Raw genomic sequence first — 20,158 nt, 5'->3', positions numbered from 1 at the left:
GAGAAGACTCCTTTGTGCTTTCTGCCCTTTTTGTCTGTTGGAAGCATCATTACTCCTATCGTTTAGCTGGGAGTAGTGGTCTCATTTAAAAAGTAAATGTTCAGGCCTGTCAGTTCCTGACATCGGCTATTCAACGCCGCTCATCTATCTCAACGCCAAACATAACAGGATTCCTTCATTCAATGGTTAAAAGTAACTTCAATACATTCATTGCTCATTAGGGCAGACAACAATCCCTCTATGTAAACCCAATACTCAACCTAATCCTTACAGAAGAACCTAACTCCACTACTCGAGGCTGAGCAAAGTGTCATTCTATCGACAGAAGTCCTAACGTTTGACATCACTCCTTTACTTAAGATATAGAAATGAACCATATTTTTCAACTTAACAATCTTTATTTTATCACATACCTAGTATATTAATTTGAATGGCCACCTAAAATGAGTCAAAGTCACTAAAGTGATTGTATGTCTGGTGGTCCGGGTGCATCGATCAGGCATATAAACAGAGCGGGCGATGTTCGATGCGGTGCACGCTCTCCCTCTGGTCTCATCAATGAGAGTTTGATTGGAGGGTTTGGGCGTGATATGGAATAACAGGTGTACTTAATTCAAAAGAAAACCTGCCAGTTCAGCACAAAGGTCTTAAACAGATATTACAATCAGATGTTGACACACAAAAAGAAGCAGTCCAATCTGGCATGGCCCACTGTTCCCGCCTCCCTTCCCCAGATCAGCCATGCTTACCAACGCTTGGGCTGAGGCCTGGTCTACCGCGTCTACAGAACCAGCTGTACTGCTCTCTATGTCATCTAATGCAAGCTCTATGTTTTCCTAGAGAGACAGATGAGCGATTAGTGTCTGTGAAACTAAGATCATCGTTATGGAGAGAAAAAGTCAGTGCATTAGTCTACAACATGAACACAAACAGAAGAGCAGGGGTGCACCCAAGAGTTCCTAGGCCTGAAAGGATAGAAAAAAGTCTGCATAGATACTAAAAAAAACGTAGAGGGGCTTCTCGTAGACCACCTTGAAGTTAATATAGGGTCGGGCTAGAATATTTTGATTTTGAATGTGACTTTTTTCTATACAGTCCCATTCGGTCTTTTTTTTTGTGTCTTTTGCTACTAAGTTCGAGACTGATCTGGTGGCTCAGTGGACTAATGCGTCCACCTTAGAGCCCTGTGTTCGACCTCATGGTCACAGGTTCAAATCCTGGCAGGTCTACTCAGCCTTTCATCTATCTGCGGTCGTTAAAATGAGCACCATTGAGTTGGGTAACAATAAACATTGGTTATTTAGCGCCAAGAGGCCTATGGGTGAATGTGCGCTTTACAAATACACATTTCCACATGTTATGTTAGTTTGTATTTCTGTTTCTGAAGCAGTGAGCTGCATCTCAATCAGAGGTGGACTGTACTTTATGGTGATCGGGAGGCTCCTAACCAACTTTTCTCTGCCTATGCGAGGCTAACAGATCTGAGGATTGGAAAGCTGCTAGTCAGGCTAGACTCCAAACAGTCGGTGGGGCTGGGGTAAAGTCAGGCACATCACAAACTTGCTGACACTGACAGGCACTGTTTGGAAAGGGTCTTTCATATGCCAGACTCACATCTGAAAGGTGGCTACGGATGGGTCAGTGTCTGCCAGTGTAAGGCAAAACTCGGTTTGCGATTGCCTATCAAGAGCACTGCAGAGACACTAGTAGAGGTACTATCTGTTCCTCTCCCTCTGTGACGTCAGTCTACCGCCATCTTGAATATGAAATCATTTCCTGTTCCCTCAAACCCTGGTTGGAAAGAGATCTCGGTTTTCAGGAATCATTCCCGAACCAGAGGTCACCCCAGAGAACCAGTCACCTCACTGCTAAAGGCTATGGGGAATATATATATTGAATATTAAAACTCAGTAAACCATGCTATTACAACCTAATGGGGGAAGGGGGGTTGGGGAGGGGATTTAGCTAGACTGGCCTCTTCCCTTTAGATCACCAGCATCATGATGCTGCTAGAGAGAGAAAGGCGTGATCGTCAACCCCGCATGGCATTCGCCTTGTACACAGACTTGAGTGGGACACTTGTGCTCCTTTGGATAAGAAGAGGATGGCGAGGAGAGACGCTGGTCAGGGCATGAATATCCTTTGAGCTCCTTCCATATTATGATGTATGGAATCTCCCAGACACCAGCAAGGACTAGAATATGTTAAACCTGACGTAGAGGTGACAGATGCCATTGAAGCAGAAGGTCGTGTGAATCAGGCAAATGTCTAACATTAAATATTCTGCACACATGGGTAGGCTTCGCAAGTGGTGCAAATGGCATTGGAAATTAGAGACTTTTCAGCTACGCTCTTGGCAGGTATCTGAAGATGGCTGTGCTTGCTTCACAGTCGCCATGTCATCTCTGGCCAATATCTGCTCATATGCTTACAACAGCAGAAACACTTAATCAATTCCATGGATACCAAAGGAGGAAGATCTGACAACAATCAATGTGAATCTGTTCAGACTCCATAGTGACCTGCCTTCTTTAAGGGCTTGTAACTGAAATAACAAGCTGTGGCTCTACTCAACGCTGGGCATTTTGAGGTTCAGCGGAGTCTCGGCCAAACGCTAGTTATAGCATAACTGTGGTTCAGTGGGGAAATCTATGACTGTGGGCAGAACTCCAATTCCAGCTTCTCCAATTAATGGTGAAATCCTGGAAAAATCAGCTTAATCCCCTGTTCCTCAGATCCACTGGCTGTCAAAATAAAACCCATCTAAATATCAGTAGTGTTACAGGAGTGAAAGCGAGAGGGAGAAACATCTTTTCAGGCTTTACTGGGACTCTTGTGGAACACCCCATGCGTTAAAATCTCATCAAATCACAAGTGCAGGCCAGATTAGGTTAAATACATGATCTATATGAAGTACACCAACAATGAACTACTGGCATAGAGATTGGCTCTAGGCTACAGGTTAGCAGCAAAAGATTAAGAAACAGGCAGCGGTGGGGTAAATAGAGATCAATGGAGGAATCAGGTCAGAGAAGAAAAAAACTTGGGAAGAGCAGCAGGAGGGAGAAGAGGAAAACATCTTAGCTGGGAGTAGGAGAAGAAAGTTCCATTTCTGAGGCGGGGTGAACAGATAAGATTATAAAATTAGCATAAAGGGCCCATTCTGCTACTCTTGCAAATTATCCCTTCCTTGTTGACCCTGATCTTGTATGATGTGCCTGTCTTATGCAAGTCTCTGTGTGTTGCTGCTGCAGAACCGTCAGTCTGAAGAAGCTCAGGCATATATAACCTTGAGTACCCTTAAATGCAGCTAGCAGTAAAGCCCACATGGAGGTAAAGATGGAAGCTCTGTACAATTGAACCAATTCCTAGAATGCACGGAGAGCTAGCACTATAAATCCTGTAGGCCTGTGCCAATCCAATGAGGCAACCGGTCCTTATGAGTAAGAAGCAATGTATATCTGTGCCAAAGCCAAGAGCCAATACAGTGCCACTTGTCACAGGCCTGGTATCCCTTCGTCAAACCCATGAGCCATTCAGTGGTGGAAGTGAGAGGTTCTATATCCCCATATCTGTGCCATCCACCCCCGATCTCCATCTATGATTATTAGAGGTGAAAAGCTGTGTGTTCCTGATGCAATCCCAACTCCGCAGAGCCTTTCAGACGGGATGCTGTGCACGTCTGTGTCAATGCCGTGAAACGCTCAAGCATTGCAGAACTGGTGGTGAAAGGATGTGTATCTTTGGGTCCGTGCCTGCCTAGCTCTAGAGCTGGAAGGCTCGACACCCTGTCAGCCACAGTGTTCCTTATCGAGTTCCAACGCCCTGAGCCCATATTTTGTTAATCCTTTCTATGCTGATGACGGAACCGCTCCATCATCAGCTGCGGTGGCGCTGTGCTGATGACAGAGTGGTTCCGTCATGGCCCGGCCGCCGCGCCTGCGTGGCGCGGAATCCGCGCCTGCGCTGGGCGTTCTATTGAGCGGGCGGGGCCATGACGGAACCGCTCCGTCATGAGCACAGCCCAACTGCGGCTGATGACGAAGTGGTTCCGTCACCAGCATGCGGCCTCGCCCCGCCCCCTTAGCGCTGCGGCGGAATAGCCGCCACAGCGATGCGGTTAATGGCTTTGTAACCCTGTGATAAACCCAGTCACTATCTAGTCATACAGAGGGGAATATGTGCTCCCCTACACCTTTTACATTCTTAGAGGTGATGGATTATTCCTCCCTGTGAAAAATCACACCCGGCAAGTGAAAGGCCAATACCCTACCTCATCTAGCCCCAAGTGTTGGAGGCTCTGGAATACGAGATTAATGCCCCCACGACTCCCTTCAAGTGTACCCAGTCCTACAAGTTCGGGCGACACCATCTGTAACCACCTCAAGTTCTACTTGTCCTAATGGTTCCATCCTCTGTATTCCTAAGTACATTTTAGAGGTAAGAGGCTTTGAATCAATGTGCCAATGCCACTTGGTAAGTCGAGGTTTTATCTTCCGTCCAATACCAGCAGTCACCTCTTCAAGAAAACAAAGAGCTTTTTGGTTCTCCCCATCTTTGTGAATCATCCAATCCAGAAAGGAGATGCCATCTATCTAACCATAAGGGAGGTCGACTCACAGAAAGCATTTAATCGTATTGGTCAATCCTCTGACATGTCACTAGACTTCCATGCAGAGAAGAATTACATTGACCAAAATCTCTATGAATCCTTTGACAGAGAGCCACAGACTTTAACATTACCCCAAAAACCATCATGAGTGTGTCTGATCTACCTCTCTGATGCCACTACACTTGGGAGAAAGACGTAACTAGAGAAAATGTAGATGAAAGGAAGGGATACGTGAGAAGGAAATAGGAAGAGATATACAGAGATGGGAAGGTAGAGGCTTGCAGGAAAGGAGAGGAACTTTAAGAGGTTGCCTTAAGATTAACCAGCAAAGCCAAAAAGCACCATGTCTGCAGCATCCTTTATGGACTGGAAGGCCAGCAAAAGATAAAACAGAAAAAAACTGAAATGCGTGACCCTCTGTGCATGCTGATGCCCAGCAACAGGGGTACCTCTTTGTATCGCTCCATCTCCTGGGTGAAGGTCTTCTCATGGAAAAGCTTCTGCAGCCGTTCCTGGGCATAATTGTGGCACAACTCCTCGAAGGTGGCGCCACGATTCTGCTTCGTCATCTCTGGATTTTGGAAGCCCGGGGTGTCCACGACCATCATGGAGCAGTGCGAGTGTTGGCTAGATTTAAGGGCCCTGTGGACAGCAAGGTGGAGGGAATAACAATCTCTTTATTTCTCGGCAATGTTAAGCCTTGAAGCATCAAAATGACAGCTATTCCGTGACTTACAGCATATTAACACATCACTTCACATGGATGGCCAAGGAAGAAATAATGGGGTCAGGACAGAGCATGCGGCATGTATGACTTATTATAGAATCCATCAGGGTAATAGTCAACCAACCCTATAGTCTGACAAATTGCTTCACAATCATACAGGAGAATCAGAGTTTATGGTCCCTGCAGCCGGGACCGAGAGATATGAAGAGGCGGGGACTTGCACGCTGAGTCAGAGGTGGCCCTTACAGGGGGCGTGCTTCACGGGAAGAGACCTGTGCAGGGTCCCAAATAACATACAGAGGGCCCTACATAGTAGGAAGAGTGGTATTTCACAGGAAGTAGGACAGTACGGCAGCGGGGATGAGGAAGTTATTACTCTAGTGGGGAGAGAAGATGTAAAGGAGTGGGCCCTTATTATATTAAGAGTGAAGGGCGAATTTCCTCAAGTCTTTAAGAACAATTAAATAAGACTATTCAAACACCACTAAATACATGGATTTATTCCACACTGATAATATGGACCATTGGTGCCACGTGTTGTTTGTTCATAAATCCCACATAATAACAAGCGTAAATAAAGACTCATATTAGTGGTACAATATACTGTCCATCAATACCACACAATACTGCCCATCAATGCCATATAATAGTGTCAACCAACTCCGCCCAACATTCCCTGTTAAAGACCGGGCTGGGCCTAAAAGATGGTTTTGTGGTTATCTATTTGTTAGCCCTCTGGGGGAGACTGGTTACACAGTCTAGATGTGAGCTGTGACTGAGCTCACAAGGCCCAAACAATCAGACCCACAAAATAAATTAACCTGGTAACAGTAAGGAATCCCAAGCTTATCCTTGCTGGCTTCGTTAAAGCAGCAAAAGCTTGCTCAGAGAAAATTTATGCAGTAGGGGCGAAGAACTAGAAACACAAAAACTCAGTTAAAGAATTAAGATCTTTACAGATCCAAGCAAAGTTAGTTAAAAAGAGGGAAAAAATTCATATCAAAATCATAAACATAAATTAAACCTAAAGTAGGGCGATAATGATGTAAAGAAAGCAATAACACCATATAGGAAAGCGCTGAGAAAAGGTGTTCATTGTTACCCTACTGGAAAAGTAAAAACATGTTCAATAAAATGGTTCAGTGTTCTCCTGTTGACTAGAACTAAGGAGACCATTGAGGCAGTCCCGCTAGTGAAAGTAGTCAAATATAAATTGGTGGCTGGTTCCACTGAGGGTTTTTGCCTTCAGCCCTAGAAAGTTTTCTGGAGAAAACAGATTTTCAGCAGGGCAAACTTGAAGGCTCTAGTTGCCAAGGGCTCCGCACACCCGATATGTTGACTTGATGGTCCTGTAACAGCATTAAACTTCTTGCCAAAAATTTAAAGCAGAAAACCAGCAAAGTTTAATTTACTGTGACCATGTCTTTTTTAGGGGCGGGGAGAGCAGGTCCCAACAGTGGGTTTTTATTTAAACAAAGACCAAAGTTTCCCCCCAATTTCTGCTATACAGTTTATTTGAAGATACATCCTCAAATTTTCAGGACTAGCCCTTGCATCTTTCAGCCACATTATGGTTCCTATAACCTAGTATCCAAGTCCAGAAGAAATATCCAATATCAACTGTGCCTTAGGGTCTTATGCACACTTCAGCCTCAGGATGAAAGGACCACATGGACAAAGCGTTTCACTTGGATGTAACTGGTGCCACCAGACCTGGAGAAAAATGCTAGACAGGCAGGGAGAGCAGGAAAAACATGTCTCTGGTAGACACGCTTGATATCTCCAGTGCATGCCGGTCTTGTCTTCACACCTGGACCAGATAATTTCTTGTTTACGAGTTCTAGCCAATCCTAATAAAATGCATAGGTCATCCGTTTCCAAGGCTTCCAGGGAAATTTGCAAACTAAAAATCACGTTATGTTTTAGAAATAGATGTTGTAAATATATTATTCAGTGCTGCTTATGATAGCTATACTCTTTGTCCCTCTGCAAAGGGCATACACAAAGCTTCTTAACTATAGTGACAGTTATGGCAAATTTGAAATATAACTGCCTCTGCTTTTAAAAGAAGACACATGGCTGGGTCTGATTACCAGGCTGGATCCATATCAGAGGTTACAATCCTCCCAGACATGTTTCCTTAATGTTCTCTATGGTACTGGATTGAAACATTCCAATTTTTAACATCATTATGTAGCGATTTATTTACTCTTTACCTACATTGGTTAATGCCTTGCTCCTCTGTAGTGACCAGTCTGTAATGAGAAATGCTAAAAAGAAGTACTTACTGCTTTCATTTGGGGGCAGCCATATATGACCAACAACAGTGCCTGTGAGGTATAAGGGTGTGTGGAGCTCAATGGGAACATATATATTTTTAACACTATGGAACTACATGATGGCAGCTAAAAACTAAGAAATGACCCTGAGCTCTAATACAAGGTATTTGAATAGTTAATAAGAAGCATTTATGGAACACTCCGTTACTGTAGGATGTATAAGTTTCTACATGGTCACCATGGAGTTTTCACCTTTGCTGGGCCGCATTTGTTTTTGCAGGCTTTTGGAAACTCTGTGTACTTTACCCCTGCTAAACCAGAAGAAAAGAGCCTATGTCCCCCCTTTAAACATGGGTGGACTGGCCTATTCCTAATTGGTTTCTTTAACTTGTATACAAGTCCCTACTATATGGTGTACTAAGTGTATCAAGGGCCTGAAAGTTAAGTTACACTGGTGGCATACAGCACTTGTTGTGCCATCCACTACAGTGGGAAAGCAAACATGGCTTCTGGCCTATCCTGTGCAGCCTGACCGCTGCAGTGCGACCCGTTAAAATAACCATAAATAAAAAGTTAAATCCTCCCTTTTAAATATTAGTAATCACCTCCACATGAGCCTTGTAGCCCACATGATAGGATGCATGGCATTTAAAAGTGGGTCATTTTGATAGATTACCATGTCCCTACAGTGACAAGGCTCTGAAAGCTTACCATAATACAATTCCCCACATACGCCCCGCGCCTTTGCAGACCAGCTTTAGTGTGACCGAAGGCTTTTGCCATCTCACCACTTCTTTCCAATATTATTATAACAGTGGACAGGACCATCATAAATGTATTTTATCCCCTTTCATCCTGCATTTCCTCTAATACTCATTGAAGGTATTAGAAAACATGTCTTTCTAATTTGTTAGGTGTAGCGTACCAGCTATACACTATTTTATATTGAAATTCCCGATTTTTCCTTGCTTACATTTTATGCACGCCATAACTTTTTCCATTGTTCTAGCGTTATTTCTCTTCGTAAGATTTCTTTTCCTCCATTTGATTATAAACAGCAAGTTCGGGGTATTCTGAGCTGTAGTAACTGAAGAGTGTATTTTAACTATAATTGTGTCATAGCTGCTGCTCAGCCTGTGGAGTGGAATGTTGGTGTGAGAGCTGGTTATGGAATGTTGGATGAGAGAGAGTATCAGTTGGAGGAAGGGCTGAGCAGCAGGGAGGCTGCTCCTGGTGGGGCTCTACATAAGATTTCGACTTTAAATAAATCTACATAAAGAAACTACATGGAATGGACTTACTTTATTTACAACATATTTTGGCGACAAGGATGTTTTTCAGGGTTCCTTGCAAGACGTATGCGTTGTGATAGCCTACAGGCTATGTGACCTTCCACTTGTGGGTGGACTCGTTACTTTACTTTACAGTACTGGATTTACAAATCCACTGTGCGTAGGTTCTATTAATGTTTTTGTTTGGGTGGAGTTTCTGGTTGGTATGTTCATGTTCCGTGTGGAGTGTATTTTCCATACGTCACAACCCAAATTTCTGTCTGGGTGGAATGTATTTTGCTTTTCTTCAGGTTCCGTGTGGAGGGCGTTTTCCACACATCACAACCCAAATTTCTGTTTGGGTGGAGTTTCTGATTGATGTGTCCTGTCGTGCCTTTTAGTTGGGACCCTTCCTACCTCTTGTTGGCCTGGACAGCCTTCTTGTTTGTTTTTTGGGTTTAGTTTGTGTTTTGCTGGCGCGGTAGTGTATGTGTTGCTTTGGGTTTGTTTTAAGGGAGCGTAGATTTTGGGTTTTTTGTATGAGAAAGGGAGAAGTGGTGAGTGTTTTAATATTGCTGGATTGCGTAATCTTTTACTCCTTCCAAATATTTATCTTTTTACTCTTTTATAATCATGTATTTCGCCATCTACATGTATTGTATGTTGCCCCTCTCTTGCATGTAATTATTATTGCCATCTTATACATGCATCTGTTTGCTTGTGATTCTTATGCTGTTGATTTTTATTGGTATTAGGAAAGGGAGATGTGTTCTACCTGCTGCTCAGCCTGTGTGTCTGTGGAGTGGAATATTGGTGTGAGAGCTGGTTAGGGAATGTTGGATGAGAGACAGTATCAGTTGGAGGAAGGGCTGAGCAGCAGGGAGGCTGCCCCTGGTAGGGCTCTACATAGGATCTCGATTTGAAATAAATCTACATAAAGAAACTATATGGAATGAACTTACTTTATTTACAACAAATTCCCTTTGAGGATTCATAGGATGTAAAGTGTTCCTCAAATGGAGTGAGATCTCTCAGTCCTGCCTTCTCATTATTTGGCCAAAGTGCACCGTGCATGAGTTGCAAGTAATTTAATTTTTCCTGTTCCCCAACTGCACAGTCCCTTATAGAAGATTAAATCGCTCTGATTTCCTCTTCATTAAAGAGGTACCTCAACATTCGACACTTCTCGCCCTCTCTTTTCGTGAAGTGGTTTCCCAGGTGTGGCGGGCTCTAACATTGATTATAGCCTATTGAGCTAAAGGGAGATGTAATGTAACTGACCCAAGAGGTTTTTGAAAATTCTTCCTCAATGTTCATAAGTGGTCACGTTAGCTCTCATACATATGGTACATTTTAGCCGAGGTTCTTTAGACAGCCATACGAGGACCCAAATCAGTCTGCCCATTAGTGCACAGTCATTATGAAACTTGAAACTTATGGGGCCAGTGTTTTCTCGATGATATGAAATAACCATATGAATGCAACTCTTATTTGGCCTGTAATACACTAGTACTCAATATTTTAATATTCAGTAGCCCAATTTTTCCCTCCTCCCCTACCCACCTGCATCAGCTTCTGTGATGATTTAGGTTTTCCCCAATCCATATGCATGTGTTGCAGGATAAATGGATGCTTACCATTTATTGTCTAGGAAACATCACCGACAAAAATTGGAATTTATATACAATAATCTTGGCAGAATATTCATTTGTATGGGGCTATTCAATATATATAAAGAGATTTTCATTTAAGCAAAAGTTATTTGGATTTTCTAAAGCGATCAGGATAATTAGCTTTGCATAGTCCCTGAATTGTTGGTGTTATGTACATCCCAAAGTACTTAATCTCATCTTTCACTCATTTATAGGGGAATAGGACTTCTAACCTCTCTCCGGTTCCTGAGTCTAGTACTTTATACACATTATTTTAGACTTCTTTAAGTTGATGTGAGCATGGGTCTCAAGTATCAACTAACGCTCCTCCTAAGGCCAACCATGCTTGGGCCTAAGAATATCAGTGCTTCATATGGAACACCCTGTAAACATGAAGAAGAGTTGCAAAAACATGAATCACTATCCCTGCAAGGATCTCGGTTATAGAACCATAATCGTACTGAGGGCTCCTCAGAGCCGCACCATCATTGATAGATTCCAGAGAGTTCATTAAAAGGTACTTTCGCAGCTAGCAGGACATGGATAGCACTTTACAAGAACACACAGACATATCAAGCTTGACAAACCAACTGCAGGATGAAAAGGGCTGATCCTCCAATCTTTTGTGCCTCCCTTAGGGGCGATGTCTCCTTACCGGTTTATAAGTGAGATGAGTAAAGTGAATAGCTCAGAGTACAATCCAGAGGCCATTCCTTCGAGGCAATCCAGGGCAGAGATCTTTGATGCTGTGGGACAGCAAAATAGAGTTATTAAAGACACAGACTAGCAGATGCATTTCAGAGGTATATGTAATGATAGCCAGGTATTACAAACACAGTCTACGGGAAAATAAAAAGGCAGGTGCGGTCATTAGCACAATGTTACTCAACTAGAGTAAAGGCATGGGTAACGCTGATACAGCCCTGCAACAAGCAATACTAATACGGATGCAGCTTTATGAGGCGAAGAAGTAATATTGATACTGTGTCATGAGAAGGACTAACACTCATCCTGAGGAGGAATAATACTAATTCAGCAATGTGAAGGGAAATAGTAAGAGATGCGATGAATCTAGATAACGCCAGAAAAATAAGGTGGTTGGCATATGTAAAGAAGTTTCTCAATGATATAGGCCGCCGAGGTTATTTTGATGATCCACTACTGTCTCATGTCTCCAGGAGAGAATTGAAAAAACTTTGTATGGAATACATTACCTGGATGATCAAAGATGTTGTATTGAAATGAGGAAAAGTACAGTGGTTGCGCACCAATTTATAACGATAACTAATGACATTCAGCCCTATGTTAAATTGCACATGAAATAATTTGAAAAGTTTTTATTGATTCGTTTTAGATTAAATATTTTGTTTAGATTTCTTAGTTTCTCTAAAATGAACGATTGGACAAAGGACCCTAGTAAATGTCCTTGTGATGAACTGTCTAATCAATCAGATATGCACATTTTGCTATTTTGTAAGTACTATGTAGTGCAGAGGAAAAGATGGATTGTGCCTTTATTGAAGACAATGGGTTTTAATCAGTGTCGCCCTGCCTTTTTAGCTATTCAGAAACTAGACAACATTTTAACTATTGCTTCTGTCCCTACTTTTAAAAAAAAGGTTTTTAGACTACGTAAATCAATTCATGCCCCCCGTAATTATTTAATGTGTTTATTATGTACAATGGTAATGAAGCTTGTGTATATATTTTTGTCTGTAGTTTTTAACAAATGTACTTTTATGGTTGTTATTTTCATTCAATAACCGAATAAAGATAAATTGAATACAAACACAGTCTACAGGATCATAAAAAGGCAGGTGCGGTCATTAGCACAATGTTACTCAGCTAGAGTAAAGGCATGGGTAACGCTGATACAGCCCTGCAACAAGCAATACTAATACTGATGCAGCTTTATGAGGCGAAGAAGTAATATTGATACTGTGTCATGAGAAGGACTAACACTCATCCTGAGGAGGAATAACTCTAATTCAGCAATGTGAAGGAAATAGTAATACAGGTGATATATGGGGAAATAGTAAGACTCATATGACCCTGCTACAACAGGGCTAACACTCTCACAGCCCTGCTAACAGGGCAGTGGCACTGGCCAGCTCTACCGCCCATCTTGTGCCATGAGGATTTGTGACCATACCTGAACCATCACCTTGACCTTCCTCTGGCCCCTGGCGGAAGGACGTTGATCTGTGAAGGGTGGCTTTGGGTTGATGCTTGAAAATGGATGAGGATAGCTCTTCCAGCGAGCATCCCAAGAGGTAGGCTGCTTTCTGAGCCCACTCATGGCGGGCAAACTGCTTCCTCCCCGCTGAAAAGAATAAGAATAATCGCTTGTTCAAGATCATTAATTTGTCAATAGGCTGAGTCTATCCAGGACACCTGCTCCTGACAGCAAAGTGTGAGAAACACATCTTAAGTTTTGTGGTACACTGAGATACTTGCATAACTCCTCCTGACCTACAACATCTTATGCTAGTCCTCCTCTGGGATCTCTACACCTAGCTCAGATACCAAAAGAGTGGTGAAGCATTCAAGGTAAGCGTGGGCAGGCAAACAGACTTTTAAGCTTCATGAGCACATTTTACATTCAGGGAATTTCTTGTCTTGGGTGGATCCAGTTCTATGTACTAAGGCTGTATTTGAGAAACCCTGGTTCACCGGGGGTGAGAGAAGAAACCTCCTGGTGTCTGACCATCCTTGAGGATCTAAAGGACTTCTGGTCAAAGCTCAGAAGGAAAGTCTGCAGCATGAGAAGCTGGGGAATAAACCATACAGTGCTTCCTGTGAAAGCTGGAACAGGATGAACAGCTTTACAGAGAAGATCAAACAATAGAATCAAAACCAAGAAAACCACCCCGACTCAGCTGGAATCAGTTCTGCTGGTAGAACCCATGCAGAGGTTTTGGTGAGTGTACAAAAGCACAAGTGGTAGCTTTGTAAATCTCTGCCTGAGAAACAAGTGCGATGAAAGCAGCAGAAGCAGCCTGAGACTGGTGAAAAGTGTCTTGAGACATTCACAAGAGGAATTTCAGTCAACTCAGAATTTAGACAGTTGCACTCATGCAAGAAGAGTCACCGTTTCCAAATATATTTTACCAAAATCCACACACAGTTGTTGAGATTTCGTCATGGCTTGGTCCTCCAAGAGCAGATGTACCATGCTCTTCTGACATCAAGCTTGTGACGCGTCCTTCTTAAATGAGAACTATAAGGCTTGAACAAGAACACTGTAAGGGCACATATTGTTTAAAGGTCAAGTATAATAGACACCACTAGAGGAGAAAAAAAATAGGACAAGCCCCTGTAACATCATTATCCAGATTCAACGGTGCTGAGATGATCAGCAGGAAAAGGTACAACCTTAGCCCTATTAACCCTTCTTGCTGTCATGACCATCAAAAACACCGCCTTAGGAGTGGGCAGGCTAAAAGTGAATACCATAAATATCCAAATATAGGCTCCATTGATATTGCTAAAACCAGACTTTAATAATTAATGGGGAACTTAACTATATTTCAATAAGCAGAGATAACATGCAAGCATTATCAACAATAAAATTAAGACCTAAATGTGACCAAATGTTCACATCAGCTTTGTTAAGATTTCTGACTCTATTGCGCCTAAGAATCTCCTTGATGCCACTCTATTGCGGTAATCCCCGAAAAGCCTTTGTTTTCAAGCAATTGTCCTTCCCTTTTCTACACAGTTTGGTTGCCCTCAACGAATGATGACAAATTGCCCTCCAAGTAACAAAGCCCAACAAGTCGATCTGTTTCCTTACTTATTGCAGTGTCTGGAGAATATCCTGAGTTTCCACATTTACAAGTGTTGTAGTTAAAATTTGCTTATCTAAGTGAGATTCATCGTCTTCTGACCTATTTCCTTTTGCTAACCACTGTCAACATCTGTAAACCCTCACTGAACGCCTACCCTCTGCCACCGCCCAGGTGGCACCCTCCAAACTGGAGTGCCTTGCTCTAGCCCCTTATGCCATATGAATTCCTACTACAACATGAAATGGGAGGAAAGAGCACAGGTATTTGGAATATATACAGTATTTCTGTTATCAGTGGCATGCAGAAATTGGATACCATTTGCAAACATCAAGAAGAGTAGTTAAAGTAGGCGAAATGAATGAAGGACTATTTTGAAGATGTGTCCAATAAGAAAACCACAGGAAAGCCCTGCAACAGCCAGAGGGCAAGTCAAAACAATAAAAAAAATGAACATGAGCTGGAATAAAAATCGAGTAAAGAAAATCTTAGAAATGAATATGGAAGAAAAAATAAATTTTACCTTCATCTGCTTCTGTATTGCAACAGGGCAGCATGCAACATGCAAATAAAAACAGGCTGTTAGAAACACAACAACACTACTCCGTTACTTGTACAGGATGTATGTTCCAACACATCATTTACTATTACGATCCACAGAGCTAAGCAGTCATTCAGTATATTCACTGTTAGTACTACAATCCCCAGGAGCCTCAGTGGCAGAATAAGGCCATCTTGGGTCCACACGGGACTGCGTGTGCTCCGTAGCGTTTAGTGGTGGTGTGCAAACAGCATTACAGTGTCCGGTAACCAGGAGAGGTGAAGCCTTGCGCATGCTCACTCCGGCGAGGCAGAGGACTTAATGTGCAAAACTAATCACTAAGGAGCAATATTACAGCATGCACTATTATCTAACTTGCAAGGTTGGCTGTGACATGCACCGTAATAAATTCTGCCTTTGCATTTAAGTACAGCGCTTTCCACTTCCTATGTAAGTCCTGTTTCTTTTTCAAGACTGCCACATATTTTGGCCACTATTTTACTGAAATACCTTATATGAAGCAAATCAAAGTTCGGCATAAGTGTACAACACTCAATTAGCACACAAAGCATACTGCAGCATAGCAGACATGGCATCCTCGTGAATTCCTGTTTATAAGAGTGTTCCAGTGGTTATATGTGCTCCATCATCAGTAACACATCCATGCCTGAGTGTTAAGCTCAAGCTTGCTTTGAATGATGGGAAAGAAAAGAAAGTAAAGGCCATCGGTGTGGGGACAAACAAGCAGTAAGTCAAAGTTGTTGTGGAGTTTAGCCAAACAAAACGAGAGAAAAGCAGTAAGTGTGTAACCTACGGCAGTGGGATGTCTCACACAGGCCACTTTAGACTTATCCGTGGACTTGCAGCCTCGGGATGCGCTCATCAAAGATGGTCGGTACACCATTCCAGGTGTGGGTTCAGCAAATTTTGCTTGCAATCGCTTGGGATCTGTTCTGCATTGTCCTGACCACCCCTTTTCAGTCCTTCTTCACCCAACTTCACAAGTTGACATTCAACAGCACTTCCAATGCAAACAAATCCTACAACTTGGGTAGCAATATACCTAACATTTCACACAGTACACACAACGATACGGTAACATATATACATACCCAGCATCCATTAGAAAATATATACAAACAGTGCATTGAAATTATTGCATCTACATACATTGTTTACCTAGACCAGAAAACACAAGTTACAATCTTACTTGCATGCAAAACATATACAAAATGCTCAGTAGTAGTTTCACAGAAAAAGAGACAAGTCTGTTATATTTGCTGCCCTTCATCACATATATATGGAAACATCTAAATAAGCACAGCCTTAATAGCGTGCACACAGGCAAAGGGACAAGACTGATGTGCCTCCTTTTTTAGAAGACAGACCAATTCAGAGAGTCTATTAAATACCGTAACAGTCAAGTAAGTCTCCAAGGGCCAGCTCTCTCTTCTAATGTAATATACTAACAAATCACTTTGATGATTTACTGAAAGGTCTTGACCTGGGGTTTTGTTTCTATGTAAATTAAATCCAGTTTTACATGAAGTTTGAGAAAGCTTTTGAATCTGCTCATGAAAAGATGCACTCTGATTTAGCCACGGTTAAATACTTGATGTATCCTAAACAGGCCAAAGATGCATTATAGCATGCTAGGCATGCTTAAGAGTACCTAATCTATACATCAACCTAACACTATTTCTGTCATAGGCCGTACACGCAAATGTTAAAATGTTAGTTTTGATCCTTTACTTCCCAGTTCTCAATGACCAAACAAACTAAGAAATACATTCACCAATTTCTTAAACCAGCCCTTTAGGCCACTGCAGCCAGCAATGTCAATGTAGCCTGTAGGAAACTAGAAAAGTGATGGCGTAGACAAAATGATCTACAAGTCAGACCTAAATAACTATTATAAAACAAGCATTTACAATGCAACAGGTCTCGCATTTGCGCGAGTTTGAGCTATTGGCATTGTAAATGACAATGCCTTTTATTTATGTTTTGGTAAATAAAACGCATTGTCATTTACAATGCCAATAGCTAACTCGCAGTAAATGCAAGACCGATTGCATTGCAAATGCTTGTTGAATATGGCGTCCCAGTTCTTGCCAGCTCTCTTAACCAATGCTCATTTGCACTAACAGCTTCCGTACAATTGGAGAAAAAGCTCTAACTGCTGCGTTCTTACAAGTGTACGTAAAATGTGTTGAACATTGCTTTTTCCCACTGAGAAAAAAAAGATGGCTATTGACTGGAAAGTATGTCTGTCAAACATTTTCAGAACGTTCACATTGAGTACTGTAAGCTGTCATTCCAATTTAACTAGAGATTAATAAAGTTTAAACATTTTAATTAAACAGTGTAAGTAAAGATGCCCCATCTCCCGGTCTAAGATGGAGGCAAACCGTGACTGTACATATTGCAGAAGAAACCATTCTCGTTCATTAAAGGAAGGAGACCACTCAAGGTTTAAACAAGATTTACTCTTCTTGCTGGTGCTTAATAACCATCTCCCCAAAATCACTTCTACTGAGTGCCTATTTAATGGTACATTGCAGTGGAGGCGTGAATGCAACGTCCAGATGTGCACTGAGCAAAGTCCTTTGCCAAATCTCCCCTGGATTTGAAGCAGAGGATTTCTAAATGAGGTTCAAGGAAGAACTGGGGACCAAACAAGGGCGGACCAAATGATTTCCATGTTATTCAAGGGTATAAAACAATAAACAGAGGCCAATTGTTTTGTATAGTGTGCTCCCACAAGTAAAAAGGTCCCATGCCTTTCTATGGAGTGTCTTGTTCCAGCTTGGATTTCAGCCATTTTTTAATCTTACAGAGGCTACTTTTCGCCATTTGCACAACAAGAGGCTATTAGACGTTACATAGCCTCATTTGCACCTACCCCTTAGCACCGCACTGCCTCGATCTCATCCTTAGACACTAAGCCCCCACAACAACCAAAGCCTCTGTCTCTCTTATAAGAATTGAGACCCCTGGATATTACACTTCAGTCTCACGTACACCCAATATCCAGGCGTCTGCGCCCTACTGGCTAGTACTGGTCCCCTTACAAATTCCAGAGTCTCAAATTATCAGTCAGAACTGGTATGCCTGGATATTATGCAGCCTCAATCACATGTACATGAATCAAAATTCCTGGACATTCCGCTGCATAATTGGACTCGGGACATTCCACCGGCTTAATCTCAACTGCTAGGAATCCTGCCCACCCCCTCTGTACGTTCCAGGCCCTAAATCCAACCTGTAAGAATTTGGGTAAAGCCTGTGATGTTTACCTGTGGATAATCCCCTCTTAACACTTTAGAAAGGCCAATTCGTAGGCTTTTGGACGTCAATGCTGGTTTGATTAGCACACAAGTTATAGGAATATTCGCCCCTGGTGGCCTTAGGCATGAAAGGGAAGACCAGTCGTCTGGGGCTTTGTTCTTCTTGGTGTTACATAATCAGAGCGTGCCATGTCGAATCCTGATGACGACACAACTAAGGAGACTTGGATGAGGTATTATTCCCTGGCTGAGGATAATGATAAATAGTTTTGATCTGTACAGTAGTGCAGCTGCCATGCCAGTGCGTCCCCCAAGCCTGCAAAGCTAAGGTCTGATTCAGATATTGGTGATTGTATAGGGCCTTCCTAAAAAAATGGCTTTACCATTTCGTTTTGGAGGATTACATTTTACTACCCGTATCTCTACCAAGGCCCAGTACTGTAGCAACACCATTACCTAATTTTCTGGGTGCAAGCCTGTGACAAAATGCTGAGAGAGAAAGTCATCTCATCTTAGAGGTAATGCCCTTGCAACTCGAATCAGACTCGACCTTCAGTATCAAAGCCTCACTCCCACCCCCCTACCTTCCCTTCGATGACAGAATAGAAATAAATGTGACCCCTTTAAAAAGTGCTGTTATAAATGTCTCATTTACATGACAATTAGACCATTTCTCATTTACATATTTCTTGAAATCATCCTCATTGAACTATGATTTCTGACATTTTTGCCTGAACCGGTTTCCCAAAGTAACTTCCCAGGCTCGGATTACAGAGTACTGGCAATGCCTGGAGACTTTCTGAACACCTACGTAAAGCAAATATCAAAATCCACAGGAGGATTTGGCAACAGTTTTCAAAAGTATGTTTTTTTTTGCATAAATAAAAAATATTGAAAAGAAAACCGTAATGGCTCCACCTGCTTCTCTGGAGGCACGCGCGTGGCATCCTCCTTGGGGGACAATCCCACAGCCATAACTGTGCAAACACTTCATACATATCTAGGAAATAGCAAATGTACACAGCACATACACAGGCTGCGTTAGAGCCCAACACCAGAGTCCCTGAAATCCAAGCAGACCAGGCCCTCCAGGAAGACTAACCCTAAACATGCAGCACACTCTACTGAGAACAGCAATGGCCAGCCAGAGCGAGACCTGGAACGCAAAATTAACACTAACCATGCCGCACGCGCCACTAAGAACAGCAATGGATAGCCAGAGCGAGACCTGGATCGCAAAAGAAACCCTAAACATGCCGCCTAGAACAGCGAGAGCGAGGCCTGACACGCAAATCGGATTTCCGGGCGGGAGAAAGGAGAGGCGTGACACGCACAAACTGTCTGGAAGGGACGGAGAAACAACGGAGCGGGCTGCGGAGTCTGGACACAGGGAGGTACAGGACGAGAGTAGTATAACAGACCCGGTGAGGGGGGGGCGTCGGGGCACATTGACGGTGCCCGCCCCCCAGTGATGGAAGCCCTGTGCGTGTGCCCGGTGAGTGGGGTTGGGAGGGTGTGTGTGTGCGCGTTTGTGTGTGTATGTAAGCCCTGCGTGTGCCGGGGGGTGGGGGGGTGAGAGAGTGTGTGCGCGTGGGAATGTGTGTGTGCATGCGTGAGTGTGGCTGTGTGTGCGCGCGCGAATGAGAGAGGCGAGAGGCTGCTGAATGTTGAACAGGAGATGTGCACGTGCGCGCCCACGAGGTGAAATCCGCCGAGGGAAAGCGCGTGCACATCCCCTGTCCAACATTCCCGCAAGCCGGCGACATAAGGTCTTTCGCTGACGCGAGACCTAAAAATTAGTACCACCTGTCTCATTTCCTCAATAGAATTGATAACGCTGGTAACTCCACCAAACAACTTTTTAAAGTCCCTAATAAATTCATGCGACCGACAGCTTGCACTACCCCTACTCCAGTCTCACAGGAACTATGCAAAGCCTAAGAAAAACATTTTGAGGACAAAACTGAGAATATTTACAAGAGTCTCTCCAACAGCATCCCT

At 43.0% G+C, this 20,158-nt stretch overlaps 1 protein-coding gene across 19 annotated transcripts in view; it reads right to left on the bottom strand.

The window, feature by feature from the left end:
- MYO18A (myosin XVIIIA) overlaps window positions 1-20,158 on the bottom strand; it is an 864,705-nt gene that overhangs the window by 398,304 nt on the left and 446,243 nt on the right. For all 19 annotated transcript variants that reach the window (XM_078680070.1, XM_078680063.1, XM_078680078.1 and 16 more), the window contains 4 exons: window positions 12,694-12,864; window positions 11,197-11,287; window positions 5,062-5,254; window positions 750-836 (listed from right to left, as the gene is read on the bottom strand). In XM_078680070.1, coding sequence (XP_078536196.1) covers window positions 750-836; window positions 5,062-5,254; window positions 11,197-11,287; window positions 12,694-12,864 — 542 coding nt within the window. The remainder of the gene's footprint in view (window positions 1-749; window positions 837-5,061; window positions 5,255-11,196; window positions 11,288-12,693; window positions 12,865-20,158) is intronic.

This window comes from Lissotriton helveticus, chromosome 3_1 (assembly GCF_964261635.1).
Source record: "Lissotriton helveticus chromosome 3_1, aLisHel1.1, whole genome shotgun sequence".
NCBI classification, from domain to species: domain Eukaryota; kingdom Metazoa; phylum Chordata; class Amphibia; order Caudata; family Salamandridae; genus Lissotriton; species Lissotriton helveticus.
The sequence above is the reverse complement of the archived record's forward strand: the minus strand, read 5'-3'. Positions and strand labels throughout refer to the sequence as shown.